Here is a 21,492-nt window from a genome sequence, read left to right as displayed (position 1 = left end):
AGGAAAGTTGCACTCTATAATATCGTACTAAATTGTTCAACAAAAACAGAATAATAACAAATGAAAATAAAGTTTGTTCATCATGATTAAATGCTTCAATTCGATTCATTGTGCTGTTCCTTCTGGTGTCCTTGACCACTGGAGGGAAGTATGATGCAGACATTTACGAAGAATTGTTTCACATCTACTGTGAATCAATAAAATGCTGTAATTCTAGTCATTTTTCACAGAGGAAAGAATATGTGCCTGTGAGTATTGTGATAGTCTGTCTACATGTGTTGCTTCACCATTTGTGTTCACGTTTGTTGACCGCAACTATCGATGCAACTATCAAAGTGTTATGCCTAGATCAGACTACAGGATTCTAGCCCCAATATTGGCCCGATTAGCTATCGCAACCGATTTTCTAGATCGAGCCCAACATATTTTGTCGGGAACGACAACATTTCTTGTAGTGTGACATAATCCACGACCAACGGCACTATGAAAGCCCTACGATGCCAAAATGCATGTATAGCATGTTTGATTTTTTTGGATATCTTCCGTGTAGTGTGACATATCAACGACAACTCTCCGACAGTGCACCTAGGCCTCGACCAATAGGATTGCGTACTGCACTTTGAATGAACGTCCTATCCCGAGCACTGGTGATGAAAACCACGTCTTTCCTCATTTTGTTCTTTTTTCCCCTGACAGAATACAGTACATTGGCGCGGTGCATAGCTGTTGTTGTCGGTAACGAGTATCCGGTCGCGTTGACCGGTGAGACGTTTTTTGGTTCCGCCTCTCTGACAGTGTTTGATTTGACAAGATAAAGCCCGGTGATCGTAAAAGACAGAGTGTGGTGGTATCAGAATACATGTCGTGTAGTGTATGCCAGTAGTCTGACATAGTGCAATCGTGAAAGACCAAATTTGTCTTGTAGTCTGATTCCAGGCCTTAGACCGTCAATGGCATTTTCCAATATGCGTTAGTATTAAGCTAGTGGGGGCATTCTTACGGCAAAGTTCTTTGATTGTTTTAAATACACAACATGGAATTCTCTGTTTTATGTTGACTTAGACAGTAAACTTCAACTGGGACTGGCATTAAACAGCTTGAAGCCTCTTTTTTGAGGAATGGTCCATTATCTTCCAAACTGCTGCTTATCGTGAAGTGAATTGAGTTTAGTATACTGCCACCAAACAGCATTCGTATCTCAAGTCAATCTATCCATCCATTTTCTGTACCGCTTATCCTCATTAGGGTGACGGGAGAGCTGACGCCTACCCCAGCTGACTCTGAGCGAGACTCGGGGTACACCCTGAACTGGTTGCCAGCCAATCCCATGGCACATGTAGACAAACAATCATTCACTATTGGGCTATTTAGAGTCTTCAATTAACCTACCATGCATGTTTTTGGAATGTGGGAGGAAACCGGAGTACCCGGCGAAAACCCATGCAGGCACGAGGAGAATTTGAACCCAGATGTGCAGATGTGCTAACCAGTCGTCCACCGTGCCGCCCACTTCAAGTCAAAGCAAAAAAATAATAATAATAATAAATTGTCCAAATGACAGCATGTACTGTATCTTGGGACACTCATACTGTATTTCAAGGCACTACTTCATGATCAACAAAGCCCAATTTTGCAGTGATTCACTTAGATTTTTTACAGCGTAAGAAAAATACAAACCTGGGGCAAAACAGATCAAGTTTACAAACCCCTTAATTGATTGGGACAACAGAAAGCAAATTATAGGCGTGCAATCACCCTGATGTTGAGCTAACCTGAGGAGATGCCTTGCTATTGTGGAGCGGTCGACCGTGACGTTGGAAGAAGGAAGAAGAACGGGATCCAGCATCAGGGTGGACATAATTGGGTCTAAGAACTCTTCTGGGGCTTCTGAATAAGTTTCCTCTTCCTGTTGCTGTCGATCTGCATGGGACTACAGTACAGGCACAGTCACAGGACAGTTAGACCTTGCAATTATACACAGAACCCACCCCCCATACACACACCCAATTTTTTGTTTTTTTAAATTTATACCTTTATTTTATCAGCAAGGAGTCCAAAAGCCACTATCATGTCCCCGGGCTTGTTGATCTTCTTCAGTACCCTCACTGTTTGAGAAAAGAGGATAGGGGAGTACGACCGTCCATCCTTTGGGACAGTAGCACAGAAATTCTCCTCATCTCTGTCAAAGAAATATTAAAATACATATTTATTTGTAAACCAAACCAAGTGCTTGGCCCTCTAGCCAACATGAAAAAGATTACAGTAACTCAACTGTTTGCAACTCCAATCGTCTAGAATCTTTCTCAGTGTTCAAGAGAGTGTTCAAAACATACCCCAGGTTCAGGTAGATGGTACAGATGTCAGAGACCAGCTGCTGCGGCTTGAAGTCAAACTCGCTGAAGTCCTTCACTTTAAGAGCACCCATCTTGGGTCCAACCAGATGCTGCAGGAAGTAGTTGAGCATGGAGATGATCCTTTCAGCCAGAAAAGGGTGCACAAAGATTCCCTTGATCTCTGGAACAAAAAAAATCCTGGAGATTACTGCAAAAGAAAGGCAAGGATTTAAAATATACATTTGAACGGGTCTGACCTGAGGTGAGGAAGGCCAGGGTGCCGATGGTCTCATTAGACATGATATTGTGGAAGCGGCCCAGCTGTCCAAACATCTGCAGGCTTGACTCCCTCTCCCGTTGGGCATCGGGGGCCAGGTCATCCCACTCCCCTCGATCCTGCTCCAGCTGCAGAATCTTGATGTTGCTCAGGTACTGCAAGATTCGAAACAAAAACAACTAATAAAAACTCAATTCTTTTCAGCTCTGTTTTAGAAAAATGACTCCAAAAGGGGTATGCATTATTTCTGTGGAGAGATTTTTGTCTCATAGCCTTACCTGAATAGCCTCATCTAAAAGGAAGATGGCATCATTCATCAGCAAATTGAGGAACCTGAGGAACAGAGGAGGATTCATGGCCTCCAGGTTCTTGGATGCATAGTCTGCCAAATGCTGAGAAGACACAAAGTACAGTAACTCACTGATTTGATACTTGGCTGTTGGAAATAAGAACATAACAACCAAGTCTGTCTTTTTTCCCCGAAACTGGATGGACAAAAAAAAAGAGATCCCCGAATACCTTGATACTCTCTCTATAGTTATTTTCACCCCACATGAACTTGAGGATGGGATACATGGGTCTTCTGTAATTAAACTTCTGTTCAAACTGATGAGGATCACCTGAAGAACAACAGAAAAGAAAATGTTTCTTTACATCCATTACTATTTCTAGTAATACAATCTGTAATTTCTCTGTGGAGAACATCAGAATAATAACATTTTTAGTTGGGTTTCGCAAACACCTGAAGTAACCAATTTTCAATTTTGTCGCTGCCGGGCAGAATCCTTGCATTTCCGAGTCACTACTTTTCAGGAAAGTAAGTTGGTATTATATCTTACATTTCCACCATATACCATTGTGCATAAACATCAACACAACCCCAGCCCGAAATCATGTTCAATCACTAATACTCACACACACTCACATACACACACACACAAATCACTTATTTATGATGCTGTCATTGTTTAAAATTGTACAGACACTTCCCAAACTATTTTTCAAAGGTCTAAGAACCATGAATGATACAATAAAAAAAAAACTTTAGCTGAGCAGTGTACCCGGCAGAAATTAATCTGCACGCAAACTTTCCTTCTTGCCTGACCAGTTTCTTGTACGCCGAAGCATTACAGCAATTCATTTTTAACACAACAGGCTCACTCAAATACATAAAACCCATTTTCATTCATTATTGTCTAAAAAAAATCCAGACTTAATCTTGATGCAACATAATGCCACATGGCTCCCGCAGAGTGAAGAAGAGGCAGAGTTTTAAGACACTACTCAGACAGTTCAAGTGTCCAAGAGCGTTATTAGATTTGTTCGTAAGCTCTTTCAATACTTAAAATTGGTTACCAATGCGTAGAAATTAAAGACGACTTAAGAGAGAGACCAACATTATCAATATGTGAAAAATGTGAAATTGACCATATTTGGACATACAATATGTTTTTTTTCCCCCCTGATAGCAACTATATAATATACAATACCTTTATAATCTGCTCTTCAAACTGCAATGTCTCACCTGTAAATTCAATGTCTACAAACACAGTGATGAGGGCTTCGGCCAACTGAGGTGCGTATTTGTAAGAGCAGAAGACTCTCTGTCGCTGGAAGACAATTGGTTGAGGACTGCCAGGCGCCAGAGGCAACATGTGGGGCATCACCGCCTCCAAGACCTCTGCCAGCTCCGCTCTTAAATGAGGATTCTTCAACCTGTTGTGAATGCAATAAGAGGTTTTTGCTGAACCATTAATGGCTTTGTGTTTTATCTGACACAATCAAATCCTATACCGTACCTCTCTACATTACCCATGAAGACAGTGATGAAGTTCAGAATCTGCTCCAGACTTTCAGCAGAGGATTCCAAAACGTCATCAGCAAATGGACGCAGGAAGATGAAAAAATCTCCCAAGTTCTCTGCAAAAAACTCTGAAAAACATGTAAAGGCACTGCAGTAAATATAATCCAATAGAACACGTTGTTTAATAGAGTGGAACCTAGATTTAACGTACCCAGGGGTATTCCAGCAAGCAGGTTACGTAAAAACTCAGAGGAAGTTGACCCTGAGATGAGGAAAAGCCTCATCATTCCATTTCAAAGAGCTGGGGAAGAGGAATTCTGACACAGTCACCCCGGTAACAGACTCTGTGAACGGTAAACTCAAACCTGACTTTCTATGCGTCTCCTCCCACCTGACGCACACACGGCTTGACTGTTTCTCAGCAATCCCATCGATATTGAAGTAGAACTAATTCTTAAAATTATGTGCTGGCATTCCCAGACTAATTTATGATCAAAAACTATAGCTTTTCATACTCAGTCAACACAGCGGATTTGTGCTGACGTGGGTGCAAATTTTGGGCAACGATGTGTCTGCTGGTGAGCAGAGTCACTATTGCAGTGAAACGGCCGTTTTGGTGTAAGAAAAATGGTGATTGCAGGTGATATAGAAATCCATCCATCCATTTTCTGTACCGCTTATCCGCACTAGGGTCACGGGCGTGCTGGAACCTATCCCAGCTATCTTCGGGCGAGAGGCGGGGTACACCCTGAATTGGTCGCCAGCCAATCGCAGGGCACATACAAACAAACAACCATTCGTACTCACGTGAACACCTACAGGCAATTTAGAGTCATCAATCAATCTACCACGCATGTTTTTGGGATGTGGGAGGAAACCGGACTACCTGGTGAAAACCCACGCAGGCACGGGGAGAACATGCAAACTCCACACAGGCGAGGCCGGGATTTGAACCCCGATCCTCAGAACTGTGAGGCAGATGTGCTAACCAGTCGACAACCGTGCCAGATATAGAAATCATTCATCTAAACATATTTTATGTTTTATCAAATAATAATACTAGGACCAGGCTCATAGTAGGACCAATCTAATTCAGGGGTGGCCATGTAACCTGTTGGTCAATAATAAATGGGTCAGTTTTTCTCATACATACTGTTGCTGATTATTGTTCTCTGTTTAAGTATTATCACTTGATCAAGCCTTTACAAACATTCCATACTTCAAAATAAGTAAAGTATGATTATTGCTGAAATCGGATCAGAACGATAATGGCTAAACATCAGGCTGCAATATCGGTATTAGATAGGAAGTGAAAAAGTTGGGTCGGGACATCCCTACAATTTTCCCTCCATTGAAATTCAGCGGAACAACGGTGCACCATAATCTGCCACAGCACGTGACGCACACCGGTCCACAGGGAGGCATTTCTCCCCTCCTCGCTCCCACGACGTGCAGTTAGGGAACTATGAGGCTGACTGCCATAACGCTGTTTTATGAATCTTGTACAGCCGCAGCCTCGCAACCCAACACGTGGTGGCAGACTACAAGACACAGCCAAGTAACACAAAACACATCACACTTTATGGAAGATGTATTTTCTCAGTTGTGGGCATAATGGTCAATTCCACGCTATACTGATAGTAATCAGTCTGGTTGTAATGAAGGAGGAAGTGGCAGTTCCGCTGTGGCAGTTTCGCTGTTGCGTCGCAACACAACATGCGTGGTGGCAGACGGCAAGACGACCAAATAACACCAAACACACTACACTTCAGGGAAGATGTATTTTTTCGGGTTGTGGGCATAGTTTCATGGCCAATTGCACTCTATACTGGTACAACTGGGAGAAGTTATTTATGAATAAGGAAGTTCATTTCAGCCAAATGGTGTTTATATAGTGGGGGAGCCTCATCCTCGTGACGTCACAAGGATATTTTCTAGCCCCGCCCACCAAATCAGGGACATTTAAAATGTGAAATAAAGTTTAAACCATATCTCAACAAGTACGAGATTGTTCACAGGCTTTGCCCATTTTCAGCACTTCAAACATATTTAATGTATTTAGAAACAAAACACAGACTTTTGTTTTGGGGGTCTTAAATACCACTTTCCAAACAGTCTCGAAAGAAAATTTGCAGCAGATATCCCCAGTGTCCGGCAGGGTTTTGAGAATCACTGGTTTAATACATTCAATGTACTGATCCCGTACTGATTACTGAAAAGCCTCAACCTTACCTGGTACAAAGGAGAGCATGGTGTTCTGCAGGGAGGGCAAAGGAAAACTGAGTGCTACATGTTCGGGGCCCCGGTTTCCCACAGCGAACTGAACTAGCAGAGCAGCAGTGGACGCTTGGAGGTTAAGGCAGCATTGCAGCATGGCAGGCTGTGTGGTGGCAGCTTTGGTTGACAAGAAGACAATCATCAGGCGCTCAAACTGCTCCAAGAGTTGCTCCGTCCTTGGGTTTCCTGTGCGATGGGCTTCCTCGCATGTCACCTGGAGCCGGTGGAGAGACTGGTTCATCTTGACCAGCTGCTCGTGGAGTCTGCGGATGCACAATGACAACAATACAACACTGACTCATGTTTGTGACATACCACTAGTGGCACAATGTATACTCAGTGTATAGGAACCTATGGCTTTGCCTCAGACAACTGACAACTAAATTGTCAAACCTTACGCCATATTTTCTTAGCCCCTGACATGGTTTTCCATCCTTGCTGTATACTAAAGCTATGTTATTCCCAGCATCACAATTTGGATGATAATGTGCAGTGAACCTGTGGAAGCCGAGATGCAGGGTGAGCTGTGTGAGGACGAGGTTTTCCGTCAGCAGGCTGTAGGACTCCACTGCGGGCTCTTGCGTGTGCTGGGAGGGCATAGGGGTCAGACAAGTTTCCTTGTCAAGTCCTGGCGAAGGATAAAGCTGATTATTCAATTGTGAAAGGTAATGTAATCCTTTGGAAAATGCCATTGCTACTACAAAGAGTGGTACATCAACAGTGTTTCCATAAAACCTAATCACAAGCACCTAAATAGCGCAGAGCTAAACAATAGTCACTTCAAAATCAGATGGAATGCTAGGAATCTTCTTGATCAAAAAGACGACATTGTAATACAATCTTACATCGGCTCAACAACCTGATCTAATTAAATTTGATAGAGAACTTGTCAAACGGGATAATCCTTGTTAAATAAAATATTGCAGTCAAATTCGCCACCAGGATGAGCTCTGGACAAAACTCATTCCATCTTTTGAATTTGCATACATTAAGTTAAGAGGCCATTAAAAACATGCATTCATTCATTTTCCGTACCGCTTATCCTCATTAGGGTCGCGGGCATGCTGGAGCCTACCCCAGCTAACTGCAGGTGAGAGGCGGGGTACATCCTCTACTGGTTGCCAGCCAATCGAAGGTCACATGAAAACAAACAATCATTCGCACTCACATTCACACTTATGGACAATTTAGAGTCCTCAATTAACCAACCATGGATGTTTTTGGTATGTGGGTGGAAATCGGAGTACCTGGAGAAAACCCACACAGGCACGGGGAGAACATACAAATTACATACAAGCGAGGCCATTTGAACCTGGGTCCTCAGAACTGTGAGGCAGATGTGCTAACCAGTCGATGCCGCCCCCATTAAAAACAGATTTTGAAAATGTTTATTTTATGACTTCTACTAGGTAATAAAATACAGTAGGTATGGAAAGTATTCAGACTCCCTTAAATTGTTCACTTTTTTGCTAAAATCATTTACGTTCATTTTTTTCCTCCTTAATGTACATACAGCACCCCATATTGACAGAAAAAAATGGTATTGTTGAAATTTTTGCAGATTTATTTATTAAAAAAAGAAAAACTGGAATATCACAAAGCCATAAGTGTTCAGACCCTTTGCTGTGACACTCATATATTTAACTCGGATGCTGTCCATTTCTTCTGATCATCCTTGAGATGGTTCTACACCTTCATTGGAGTTCAGCTGTGTTTGATTATACTGATTGGACTTGATTAGGAAAGCCACACACCTGCCTATATAAGACCTTATAGCTCACAGTGCATGATAGCAAATGAGAATCATGAGGTCAAAGGAACTGCCTGAAGAGCTCAGAGACAGATTGTGGCAAGGCACAGATTTGGCCAAGGTTACAAAAAAATGTCTGCTGCACTTAATGTTCCTAAGAGCACAGTGGCCTCCATAACCCTTAAATGGAAGACGTTTGGGACGACCAGAACCCTTCCAAGAGGTGGCCATCCGGCCAAACTGAGCAATCGGGGGAGAAGAGCCTTGGTGCGAGAGGAAAAGAAGAACCCAAAAATCACTGTGGCTCAGCTCCAAAGATGCAGTCGGCAGATGGGAGAAAGTTCTAGAAAGTCAACCATCACTGCAGCCCTCCACCAGTCAGGGCTTTATGGCAGAGTGGCCCGACGGAAGCCTCTCCTCAGTGCAAGACACATGAAAGCCCGCATGGAGTTTTCTAAAAAAAAAAAAAAACACCTGAAGGACTCCAAGATGGTGAGAAATAAGATTCTCTCGTCTGATGAGAACAAGATAGAACTTGTTGGCCTTGATTCTAAGCTGCATGTGTGGAGAAAACCAGGCACTGCTCATCACCTGTCCAATACAGTCCCAACAGTGAAACATGGTGGTGGCAGCATCATGCTGTGGGGGTGTTTTTCAGCTCCAGGGACAGGACGACTGGTTTTAATCGAAGGAAAGATGAATGCGGCCAGGTACAGGGATATCCTGGACGAAAACCTTCTCCAGAGTGCTCAGGACCTCAGACTGGGCGGACGGTTTACCTTCAAATAAGACAATGACCTGAAGCACACAACTAAAATAACAAAGGAGTGGCTTCAGAACAATTCCGTGACTATTCTTGAATGGCCCAGCCAGAGCCTTGACTTAAACCCAATTGAGCATCTCTGGAGAGACCTGAAAATGGCTGTCCACCAACGTTCACCATCCAACCTGACAGAACTGGAGAGGATCTGCAGAGGAATGGCAGAGGAGCCCCAAATCCAGATGTGAAAAACTTGTTGCATCATTCCCAAAAAGACTCATGGCTGTATTAGCTCAAAAGGGTGCTTCTACTAAATACTGAGCAAAGGGTCTGAATAATTATGGCTGTGTGATATTTCAGTTTTTCTTTAATCTGCAAAAATTTCAACAATTCCGTTTTTTTGTGTCAATATGGGGTGCTGTGTGTACATTAATTAGGAAAATATTATGAACTCATATGATTTTAGCAAATGGCTGCAATATAACAAAGAGTGAAAAATTTAAGGGGGTCTGAATGCTTTCTGTACCCACTGTACTCTCTTTCATATTGTAGTCTGGAAACTAATTGACATGTCGGCAAAAATGGGAAGTTGCACGAGCAGCATTGTTTCCATCAAAAGGTACGGTTCGATTCAACACACATTTGACAATTAATTGGACAACGGAGAACCTTTTATGTGTGGCTATAGAATTAATAAATGGCAGTTAAACAAAAGCGCTGTTTAAGAAAAATTGTGGATGAAAACAGAATGATGATTAAAAGCCATGTTTCTTGTTTAAACATGAACACTTCACTGTGTAGCGTTTTTTTCTTTATCTCGCTGGTATGTTATGTGATCATGCTGTTTACGTAGGTAGTCGGGGTGGGGCGGCTATAGGTAACCCACGGTATGGTCCATACCTCGAATGTTGGGCCACGGTTCATTATATTTCCAGTACATGTTTTGTGCAGAAAGAGAACAACTTTTTTCTCTCTCAAAATTCTCTTTATTTTGCTTGTCAGCAAGAAGCAAATTTTGTAGTTATATTGTACTTTTTTCAAGTTAACCGTGAAGTGAACACAACTCTTAAATAGTCATCTGATTCTTATTCCTTGACTAATTATATACACATAGCAATAAAGTAGTACAAAATATGTATAACAATAAAACAAAAATATAAACAAAAAAACCTACTTCTGTAACAGATGGATTAAGCATGGGTTGATTGGTCATGGCTGCACCACACTCTGCAGGCATGATTAAAAAAACATGTTCCCCAAGGACATATTGTCCCATGCAGAGCGTACTGAGCCATACCTGATTTTAAAGAGTACCATCCAATCCTAAGTAGCTACGCAACTATTGCCATCGAACCTACACACAGATCCCGAACCATACTATTGTGAACTGAACTGTACCACTTGGTTTCTATAGACCAACCTTTGTTGGTAAAACGGCAGGGGTAATAAATATGGTCATGAGATGGAAGCTATATTTACCTCTCGCATGCACATTGCAAATGCGCCTCTCTTCTTCACTCAAGTCTTTCACTGCACAGTACGTGGGGTTAAATGTGAGCAATTTGGGGGAACGTGGCCGGCAAAAGGGCTGGCACAGCTTCAGAAGTGCAGCACCCAAATTCAAGAAGAACGCATCTGAGGCGTACATCTGAAAGAAGATCTCAGGCATTTGATTGGCCCAAATCTTGGCCCGGCCGGAGTTTGCGTGTAGGCAGTTGCCCAACCATGACAGCAGCAGGTGGCGTGTCTCATTCGACCGCTGGAGCAAGTATTTAAACATTTGATGCAGCTTGTCGTGAAACTGGCCCATAAACTGCAAAAGAAAGTGGGTAAACGTCATCATTGCACCCTCTGTCTATATTGGGCTGACAATTAGAGTGGTTGCAGTGACAACATAACATTGTCAGAAATGTTCACCTGATGGATGTTGGCCTCCTGGAACTTAGTCTCTTGAGGGCTGGATCTGGAGGGGTTCAGGAAGTAGCCATGTCCCTCCACCACTCCTGGTGTTTTCAGCAAGCAAGATACACTCAACACGGTTCCTAAAAGGCTCTTTTGGTACAGCAAGCCATTAGCCGGATCTTTGGGCTGAATGTGTTCCATCAATACCTGGAAGCATCAAGTATCAGTGAGCAGTTTCTTGTAACGTGTACAAATAAAATATCCCTGAGTGCTTCCTGACCTTGGCGATGTCTTTATTGTAGCTGAAATAGAGAAGCACATCAAGGTAGAAGTAGAAGATGGGCTGACACAGATCCATGTCTTTGATTCTACCCTGGAAAATATCAAGCACTGGAACGATCACCTCCTTGAAGGTCCGCACCTCTTGGTCAGAGAGCAAGCCCGCAATCACTTCCTCAACAAACTCCACCACCTCATCCGGCTCTGAAATGCAATTGGGATGTTGCAAGGAGCGAAAATTACATGTAAAGCTTGCACTGTGACAAAGTCAGCACACAAGAACTCGACTGGGCTCAATTCAGAACCTACGGGCACTACTGTAAGCATCCAGCAACAGGTCCAGAAGCTGCTCGTACACACTCTGGTTGATGTAGATCTCCGGAGTGAGCAGAACCGTGCTCGTGTTTGAGACCGTCAGGTTCTTACAACGAACGGAGAATGGCAGTAACTTCTCTGGCACCTTGGTCACCTGATAATAGTGAAAAGAGTCACTGAATAATGGTAAAGTTCAATACAGTGACAAAATTAGCCCATAATGAAAATCAACGGCTCAAGATATTTTGTAGTCGACTATAATGCAATGAAAGTCTAGTCGAAGTTGAGTAATCAAGGATGTCAGAGTCCCTAAACAGTTCTTCAGCCACAGACGGGTTAGGTAGAAAGAACAAATAAAAACAATTGATTAAAAATACAACACATCATACGTTGGATGTAGTTTGTAATTTGTGGGAGGCCTGTGCATGTTACTTTCAGCCGGTCTAATTTTTTGTTTGATAGAATTGCGTAGCCGTGTTAAAAAAAACATTTTTCTGTTTCCACTTGTGCTTTTATTGTAATTTGAGGATAGACTTGCATATTTTCCAAGTGACTGGGCTAGCAGTCTCTTTGTTTGGTAAACTATTTCCACACACTTGTATCATAGTATGGCCATTTGCGACGAGTGTTGCGACAAAGTGTTGTAAAACGACATAAGATCTTGTTAACAAACAGTTGTTGCCCGCGCATTATTGGGCATAACATTTTGTTGTTCACATCATGCCGCTGCCCTCGTTCCTCGCCGGCTTTCCTATTTAACCGCTAGTATGAATATTTTACAACTACCGGCGATTGAATAGCTGTAGCTTGCAGGGCTAACCACTGTTCTCATCCTCTACCAGTTTATTTACTTATTCCAACACCCGTGCAGATGGATGAAGACTGTGTCATCTTGTTGAGTGTCCTCTGTAAATTGTCCAATTGGCGAGATACCAAAAACGTGACGAACGATTTGTCAATTTCAAGCTTTAAAAGTCAATGCAGAATAGTAAAGTCAAATTATCGACTAATTGGTTCAACCCCTTGGCCCCAGTTCTATTATTATTATACCTCTTCCTTTGCCCTCTGATAACAAGCAAAAAGGTATGGGATGGCACATTTCTCTCCAGCGTCACGGTCAGCTGACAGGTTCACAGCATTGCATGATGTCATGTAGATGAGGTGGTTTCCTGGTTCGAGCAGCAGCAAACGATTAAATAGTGCCTGGAAGAAAGAAATAGCGCAAGCACGAGCCAAAATGCATTAACATCTTGTGGTACTCTCTGTAAATTTAATCTTTGTTCCTGTAAAACTAACTAATAGCTTGTGAGTATACACTGGGGCGAAAAGTATTTAGTCAGCCACCAATTGTGCAAATTCTCCCACTTAAAAAGATGAGAGAGGCCTGTAATTTTCCATTGTAGGTATACCTCACCTATGAGAGACAAAATGAGGGGGAAAAAAAAAAAAAAAAAAAATCCAGAAAATCACAGTCTGATTTTTAAACAATTTATTAGAAAATTATGGTGGAAAATAAGTATTTGGTCAATAACAAAAGTTCCTCTCAATACTTTGTTATATACCCTTTGTTGCAATGACAGAGGTCAAACGTTTTCTGTAAGTCTTCACAAGGTTTTCACACACTGTTGCTGGTATTTTGGCCCATTCCTCCATGCAGATCTCCTCTAGAGCGGTGATATTTTGGGGCTGTCGCTGGGCAACACAGACTTTCAACTCCTTCCAAAGATTTTCTATGGGGTTGAGATCTGGAGACTGGTTCGGGCACTCCAGGACCTTGAAATTCTTCTTACGAAGCCACTCCTTCGTTGCCCGGGCGGTGTGTTTGGGATCATTGTCATGCTGAAAGACCTAGTCACGTTTCACCTTCAATGCCCTTGCTGATGGAAGCCTTTGTTACCTTGATCCCAGCTCTCTGCAGGTAATTCACTAGGTCCCCCCGTGTGGTTCTGGGATTTTTGCTCACCGTTCTTGTGATCATTTTGACCCCACGGGGTGAGATTTTGCGTGGAGCCCCAGATTAAGGGAGTTTATCAGTGGTCTTGTATGTCTTCCATTTTCTAATAATTGCTCCCACAGTTGATTTCTTCACACCAAGTTGCTTACCTATTGCAGATTCAGTCACAGCCTGGTTCAGGTCTACAATTTTGTTTCTGGTGTTCTTTGACAGCTATTTGGTCTTGGCCATAGTGGTGTTTGGAGAGTGACTGTTTGAGGTTGTGGACAGGTGTCTTTTATACTGATAACGAGTTCAAACAGGTGCCATTAATACAGGTAACGAGTGGACGACAGAGAAGTTACAGTTACTTATTTTCCACCATAATTTGCTAATAAATTCTTTAAAAATCAGAATGTGATTTTTTCCCTCATTTTGTCTCTCATAGGTGAGGTATACCTATGATGAAAATGACAGGCCTCTCTCATCTTTTTAAGTGGGAGAACTTGCACAATTAATGGCTGACTTCATACTTTTTTGCCCCACTGTACATTCAAAGCTAAAGAAAGGATTGTCTCCCTCGAACCTGTTCTATGTTGTCCATGTCCAACCAATCCTGTCCATCCAAATCAGCCGCCATCTCCTCCAGGTAAACACAGCGAGGTGGGATCCCATTGCCCCCTCTAAGACTGGGATCACCTAAAGGCAAGGATAAAATGTGCATGTGCACTAGGTTAATCACACTTGGAAGAATTAAAACAACAGCTCAACATTTGACCACACAAGAATAAGAGGATTTCATTCAGAAGACCTAGTTTATTTCTGTGGCTGGGAAATGGATTTCAGTGCTGTGTGCGTGCATGTATCGTGGATGGCTTGGGGCTTTTTTACAGTGTACTTCCTATAAATAACGACTCATCCTTAAACAGCACACCTAGGACGCTCAGAGTGAAAATTCCCATAAATGTGTGGGTAACGAGTCATGCTTCAGTTCCCGCACACTCTAACTTCACTTTATGACAAAATCAACATTTGATGGACTGATAGAGGAGAAACATATAACATTGAAAATCATCTTTGTGGGTGTCATCGTCAGTACCGAGATTGCTTTCTGTCACCTATAGGACTGGAATGGAACATCAATCCATCCATTTTTTTACACCGCTTGTCAACATCAGGGTCACACCCATTGGACAATTTAGTCTTCAAGGAACCTTAGAGACATGTTTTTGAAATGTGGGAGGAAGTCAGAGTACCCAGAGAAAACCCACACGAACCCGGGAAGAACATGTAAACTCCACACAGGACGGATGAATAAGCATTTATCAAAAAAATAAATCACACAATTATGATAAATTGGCACTTTGACTCACGAGCAGTGATGCCGGTAACGCGTTACTCCCCAAAACAAACCCCCCAAAAAAAACATTTTGAGTAACAAGCAAAGCAACGTGCTACTTTCCTCAGGAAATTAATTGGGCTACAGTTACTTCTTTTCACCAACAATAGTTACTTTTGCATCATCAATGTCTCTCATAAAGTACTACTTTGTAGCTGGTGATTTGAACAAAGAGCAGTCAGACCGAGACCGCTCTTTTTTACAACAAATGGAAGAAAGCGATTGGGAAGTGATTATTATACAATGCACAGTGACAGTGCAGTACCATAAAAGTGCAAAGAAATGCACGATTTCACTGTCACCACGCTATTTTTGTTATTTTCCTTAGTAGAAAGTGTATTTGATTGTTTGATTGTTAAGAATACAGTTTAACTGGCATGTTAAACGCGCAATGCATCGAGGGTTAATTATTCATATCGAAGTGTGCAATCATAAATCGGTCATGGAGGGTAAGGAGTGACTCATTGAAGGAGTTACAATACTTAATTAACATTTACAATTAAAAGTGAGAACTTTAAACTTCGTCTGGAGTTCGGACTGTGAGCTGGTTGAACGCACTGCACGGCTGACGTCACGTAGTAAGTGCTCCCCCCGTCAATCGTCTACAGCTTTGCTAGTTAAACTTGTCACTGGGAGCGAAAAGGTTTTCTCTTCGCATCAAAATTACTGTGGTGGGACCAATGGTGTGTGTGTGTGTGTGTGTGTGTGTCAATCACTTTGTCGCTTACGTACACGCGCACACAAATGCACGCACGCACGCATGCACACACACACACACACACACACACAGTTGCCTTCATGGACTACAATCGGCATCTATCTTTTTTGTTGTTGTTTTTTTTTTTTTTTTTTTCTGTTTGGCTGTTAGGTCAAGCAGAATGGAGCATCTGTATCCCTTTTATGCCGGCTCAGTTTTACTGTGTCACAGTGGAGTTTTTAAGCTGCCGCTGTGGTTTCTTAGTATTATAATGGCTATTTATTGAGAATCAGAGTCGATCAGTCGAACAGAAAGTTTCTAGAGTGGAGTGAGAAAAGAAGAGAAAAGACAAAGCACTAATTGTTCAACACGATGAGAAAAGTAAATCATTATATACCTAGAACTATGAAACATTAGATATGAGTGTTATATGGGGCAGTAGTGCTACAACCTGTGAGGGAAGGACAAGACAAGATAGGTCAGGACAAGGACAGGAGAAGAAGCATGCAGGACAAGGGTCGTGAACCCGGCTGTACAACTGAAGTGTGGTGGGAGTGAATATGTAAATTATAAAAGTCTATAGGCTTCTTCCAAGCCCCGGCTGACAGGGCCCGCATTGTATCACGTGACTGACGCATTGGGCCGCGCAGCCCCTATGCATCACTTGGCGCGCACGCGGCAAAAATTGTTGCTGTGCGTAGAATGCCACGGAGATCATCGCTTGTGATTAGTCCGTTTTAGACACATGCTGTGATGACATGCTCAGCGTTCCCCTCGATTCCACAAAGCACCTATGCCGCCACCTTCTTGTTTGATTTTGCAGCATAATTAAACATATCCTCTGGTCCTGTAGGTCGATTTGTTCTTGCAGTCACTGTTCCACGCTCGCCATTGTTCTTGCTTTGTTCCTTATTCCAGAAAGGAAAGGAAAAACGGCTACCGGAAATGGCCAAAAACTGGAGAGGAAACTCCACGCTGTGGTGTCCTAGCCCATCCCAGCTGTAGCGACACCCCTGACTTGGAGGAGAACTGCAGTACATTTTCAAAACTGCACACGTGGGTTGCGCTCGAGTATAAACGCAAACTGCGTGCGGGATAGCCGCAGTGACGTCAACGCGGTCACCGCCCGCGCGAGTATAAAGAAGCCTTAAAGGACGAGAGGGTGAGTGAGGGGATACCCAAGCAATTCGCATATTCATGAGTTATTTGTCGCAATAAGTGAGTGGTTCCACACCCAGCGAAAAAGTCCCAGGGGTGTGTGCCTGCGGACACATGCAAGTGAACTGACACCATTTCACATGCACAATGACTGACAGACGTGTCCTGTAATTGCTGCACCTGCACCGCGGTGGCTGAGGACCCCACCCAATCAATCGAGAGGCGGGATCGGGCCCAGGAGTCAACCGAGAGCAGTCTGGACTGCAGGCAGGCCAGTCTTGTACCCACACTCTTTTACTACGAAGCCACGCTGTTGTAACACGTGCAGAATGTGGTTTGGCATTGTCTTGCTGAAATAAGCAGGGGCGTCCATGAAAAAGACATTGCTTGGATGGCAGCATATGTTTCTCCAAAACCTGTATGTACCTTTCAGCATTAATGGCGCCTTCACAGATGTGTAAGTTACCCATCCCATTGGCACTAACACAGCCTCATACCATCACAGATGCTGGCTTTTGAACTTTGCGTCCATAACAGTCCGGATGGTTCTTTTCCTCTTTGGCCCGGAGGACACGACGTCCACAATTTCCAAAAACAATTTGAAATGTGGACTCGTCGGACCATAGAACACTTTTCCACTTTGCATCAGTCCATTTTAGATGAGCTCGGGCCCAGAGAAGCCGGCGGCGTTTCTGGGTGTTGTTGATAAATGGCTTTTGCTTTGCATAGTAGAGTTTCTAGTTGCACTTACGGATGTAGCGCCGAACTGTATTTACTGACATTGGTTTTCTGAAATGTTCCCGAGCCCACGTGGTGATGTCCTTTACACATTGATGTCGGTTTTTGATGCAGTGCCATCTGAGGGATCGAAGGTCACGGACGGGCATTCAATGTTGGTTTGCGGCCTTGTGTTCATTAGAAAATCTATAGTATGTGTATTATGTCTGTGTATTATGTATGTATTATGTTATACTTCCCCCTGGTGGCCAAAGCATGCACACCAGAAAGAGCAGCACAATGCCCATCGAATTATCATGAAGCACAAACTGTTTAATTATTTAAATTCTATTTAATTATGTTATTGTTGTATGTTTTAATAAAGTGCAATACTTCAGAGTGCTTTTTTTACTCATGAAATCTTTTTGGGGCACTGGAATGTATTAAAGGCATTTCCATTCATTTCAAAGGGGAAAGATGATTTGAGTGTTGAGTTATGAGCATGGTCACGGATTTACCTCCTAAGTCAAGGCACCACCAATAATGGTTGGCAAACAGTCCAGCAAGTCCAGTGAATGAGGGGATAAATGTATTGAAAGACTTTATTTACTCACTGTTGTCTAAGGTGATAAGAAATATACGCTGGATCATGTGATTCACATTGAGTTGCTCGCACAGTTCCTGCCGGGATCGGAAGGATCGGCTTATCTCTGCCACCGAGTCGTCATTGTCATCGACGCTGTCCGACACAGAGTTCTCAGACTCTGACTGGCTCTCTCCGGAGTCATCTTCAACAGTGTGACACAAACAGTCAGGGAACAACATTAACAGGTTTATGTAGAATTTAGTTAGACATCGAGGTTAGTACTGAAGGATGACATTTTGAAGTGTAACACCTTTTTTTTTTTTTTTTTTTAAATAATTTTTTTTTCCCCCCACAAAAAAGCAGTTCATGTTTTTGTGTCTTGTTTTATTACTTTATACAACTTTGCCATGGCATTCTGTTGCTCCTGATGTCGCATTGTATTGCAATGTGGTCATGTGTATGGGTGTAAACTATTTTTTTTATTTGAGCTGCTGAAGGTGCGGGTGGGTGTCGGGGGTTGTGGTGGTGGGAGAGCACTATGTTTGTTGTGTATTGTTGAAATGTATGTTTTTTATTATTTTCTGCATTTGTGTTGGGAGCCCCTCGAGAACAAGATGCTGAATTTCAAGGGGCTATCCTAAATAAATTGAAATTGATCTCAAACCATAATTCCTCTAATAGTGGCCTTTGTTCTCATACGGTGATTCACAGTCTCCCTCTAGTGGTATGTTACACTATCACTGAATTAAATGTGCATAATGTTACAGTAGCTTAAACATTTTTATTTAAGCATTTCTGTTAAGTATAGTTCAGTTGTAATTAACTTTTAATTACAGTGGTGCCTTGAGATACAAATGCCCCAACGTTTTTGAGATACAAGCTGTCGTTCTGCACATATTTTGCTTTCACTTGCGGGCTAAATTTTAAGATATGAGCACTGTATTGTGGCAGTGAACTCAGCTTCACAACAAGCTGGAGTTTGGCAGATAGTACACTATTCTTCAAGAGACTTTAAGCTCTTAGCTTAATGCTAACAATGCAAAACACGATAGACGGGCTAACGAATAGAATCAGTGTCTCTGCGTTGTAACACTTTAAGCAACTGATGACCACAAACTGTCTAGCAACACATATAGACAAAAAATATAACAATACTTAAAAGGTATAATCTTTATGCTCTGTGAATAGTGATTAATATTACTGTTGCTTACAGAGTAACTTGTGACCGTCTCCATATATCCCTATGTCTGTATTATACTGCCTCCAGGTAGCTAAGGCGCACATATCAGAAGGAGCAGGATAATGTCCATTGAATTGAAGTGACGCAAAAAAATTTGTCATTACTTTATGTTACTATAAAGTACAACATTATAGAGTGCTATTTTCCTTTTTAAAAAAACAAATTCAAACATTTTTGTTTATTTTGGCGGGGAGGCTGGAACAGGTTGATGACATTTCCATACATTTTATTAGGGAAAGATTATTTGAGAGACGAGTTTTGAGTTACAAACACGGTCACAAAACAAATTAAACTCTTATCTCAAGGCACCCCTGTACAATATGTTTAATCTTTAACAACTGTTTGCTTTTAAAGATTTATTTAGGACATCTTTATTTTAATCTTTGTGCAATAAATGGCTTTGAGAAGTTCTTCATTACTCACCTGGCGGTCCAGTGGGTAACAGTGTAGACTTTTGGCCTGACGCAAACTGCTTGGCATCAGCCAAAGAGCTGAAGAGGGCAGCGAAGGGGTTGCAGGAGATGTTGTGGTTGTTGTTGTTGCCCTGGTCAGTCATCTCACTGAGGCTCAACACTCAGTCATAGCCTTAAAGGAGACACATTAAAATATATATATATCAGGGTTTCACATATATACATTTATTAGTGAATGTTGGTCACTAATAGATTTTGCCGCCATCTGTTTGTCCTTGCTGTGAATGCAGCTTGTCATTACACACAGGTCAGTCGGTGGCAGTATGCATTAACTCCGCCAAGGCGCAGAGCTTGGTCTGCCAGACGAAGCAGGCCGCCAGTGCGAATTGCGAGGGACACAAATAGACGGAACGCAAGAAGTAACGCTATCACAAAAAAATTGGTACAAATATGTGGCCAAACAAGTCCAGCAGTTCGAACATGTCAAATGTAAGTTATATTACGCTATCTCTGTTAGCTACAAGCTAAAACATGTGCATAGACAGGAGCAGTGTTGTACCTGAATAATTTCAATGAACGAAAGTTCATGTCTGAACTTAGTTCATTTCTGCCTGATTAATATTTTTGAGAACGCGCTTATTCTGGCATCTGTGAGCGACAATTTCGTTCAACAGTCCCAGGTACTGTTAGGGGCTACTAGGACAAAACCCAGCTGAACAGACTATACACAAGCCTTCATATGTCAGGGTAAAAATGCCGTATTTGGCAACCCATTCACTGCGGATGCGGCGGCCATTCATGTTTACATCGCAAGTGCGCGAGGTGCGTTCTGGGGCACTGCGTAATGTGTTCGTTGGTACATAATTACATCTGGGTTACATCCTAACCCTAGGAAAAATATTTGTATCAGAATGCAGTCATAATATGGAATTTATTTTATTTTAAGAATAGATAAGAAAATATGTTTGTTAATATAGTTGTCCAGAGCTGTCCCACTGTGTTGCATGTTTTTGTTTGTGCATTAAGGACAAATGTTTTGTTTCATTTCCTCATTAAAATGTATTTATTATTATTTTTTTTAAAAAAGCCCATTCAAGCCACACATTTTTCCTCATGTTTTTGAGATTGTAGGGTGAAAGCTGCAGCTGGCGACGAGTGTGGACTGAATGGGTGGCAACAATGAGGAAATGAAATTTTGAGGGAAATAGGTTCATTTTGTTATTTGATTATTGCTCTACATTTTAGGGATGTTTTGTCAATTGTGCATAATGCACAAGCCTTCGTCTAAGAAAGGCCCATGAAAGAGGAATTTGTTGCGTTTGGAGCAAAAGTTTATAGAAATTACTACATGGAACGGCCGGCATATCACCACAGAGCACCACAAGCATCTCTCACACTCACTTTTCAACAATGGATAAGGTAAGAGCATCATTTTAATGAGCAAAACACTCTTTGAAACTTTTTTATGGGTGCAGTTTTGACAGTTATCTTTCCAATAAATTTTTCGGAGAAAACAGACCTCCGCAATCGCTTACAAGGAGAACACGTGGACACCTACTTCAAAATTAGGGATGTCCCAAACCAGGTTTTTCACTCCCAATCCAATATCGATATTGCAGCCTTGAGTTTTGTCCGATACTGATTTCAGTCCG

At 42.2% G+C, this 21,492-nt stretch overlaps 1 protein-coding gene across 1 annotated transcript in view; it reads right to left on the bottom strand.

Moving 5' to 3' along the window:
• The window catches only part of ube4a (ubiquitination factor E4A (UFD2 homolog, yeast)), a 30,090-nt gene that overhangs the window by 4,549 nt on the left and 4,049 nt on the right, over positions 1–21,492 (bottom strand). The window contains exons 2-19 of the mRNA XM_061681742.1: positions 19,851–20,012; positions 18,216–18,389; positions 14,217–14,329; positions 12,748–12,900; positions 11,692–11,851; positions 11,384–11,586; positions 11,119–11,310; positions 10,681–11,014; positions 7,190–7,319; positions 6,647–6,954; positions 4,410–4,542; positions 4,136–4,326; positions 3,130–3,230; positions 2,889–3,002; positions 2,591–2,765; positions 2,334–2,514; positions 2,032–2,179; positions 1,773–1,930 (exon numbers count right to left, since the gene is read on the bottom strand). Of these exons, the coding sequence (XP_061537726.1) occupies positions 1,773–1,930; positions 2,032–2,179; positions 2,334–2,514; positions 2,591–2,765; positions 2,889–3,002; positions 3,130–3,230; positions 4,136–4,326; positions 4,410–4,542; positions 6,647–6,954; positions 7,190–7,319; positions 10,681–11,014; positions 11,119–11,310; positions 11,384–11,586; positions 11,692–11,851; positions 12,748–12,900; positions 14,217–14,329; positions 18,216–18,389; positions 19,851–19,983 (3,101 nt within the window). The 5' untranslated portion in view covers positions 19,984–20,012. The remainder of the gene's footprint in view (positions 1–1,772; positions 1,931–2,031; positions 2,180–2,333; positions 2,515–2,590; positions 2,766–2,888; positions 3,003–3,129; positions 3,231–4,135; positions 4,327–4,409; positions 4,543–6,646; positions 6,955–7,189; positions 7,320–10,680; positions 11,015–11,118; positions 11,311–11,383; positions 11,587–11,691; positions 11,852–12,747; positions 12,901–14,216; positions 14,330–18,215; positions 18,390–19,850; positions 20,013–21,492) is intronic.

Source organism: Phycodurus eques, chromosome 7, assembly GCF_024500275.1.
Source record: "Phycodurus eques isolate BA_2022a chromosome 7, UOR_Pequ_1.1, whole genome shotgun sequence".
NCBI lineage: Eukaryota > Metazoa > Chordata > Actinopteri > Syngnathiformes > Syngnathidae > Phycodurus > Phycodurus eques.
Note: the sequence above shows the minus strand (reverse complement) of the source record. Positions and strands in the feature narration are given on the sequence as shown.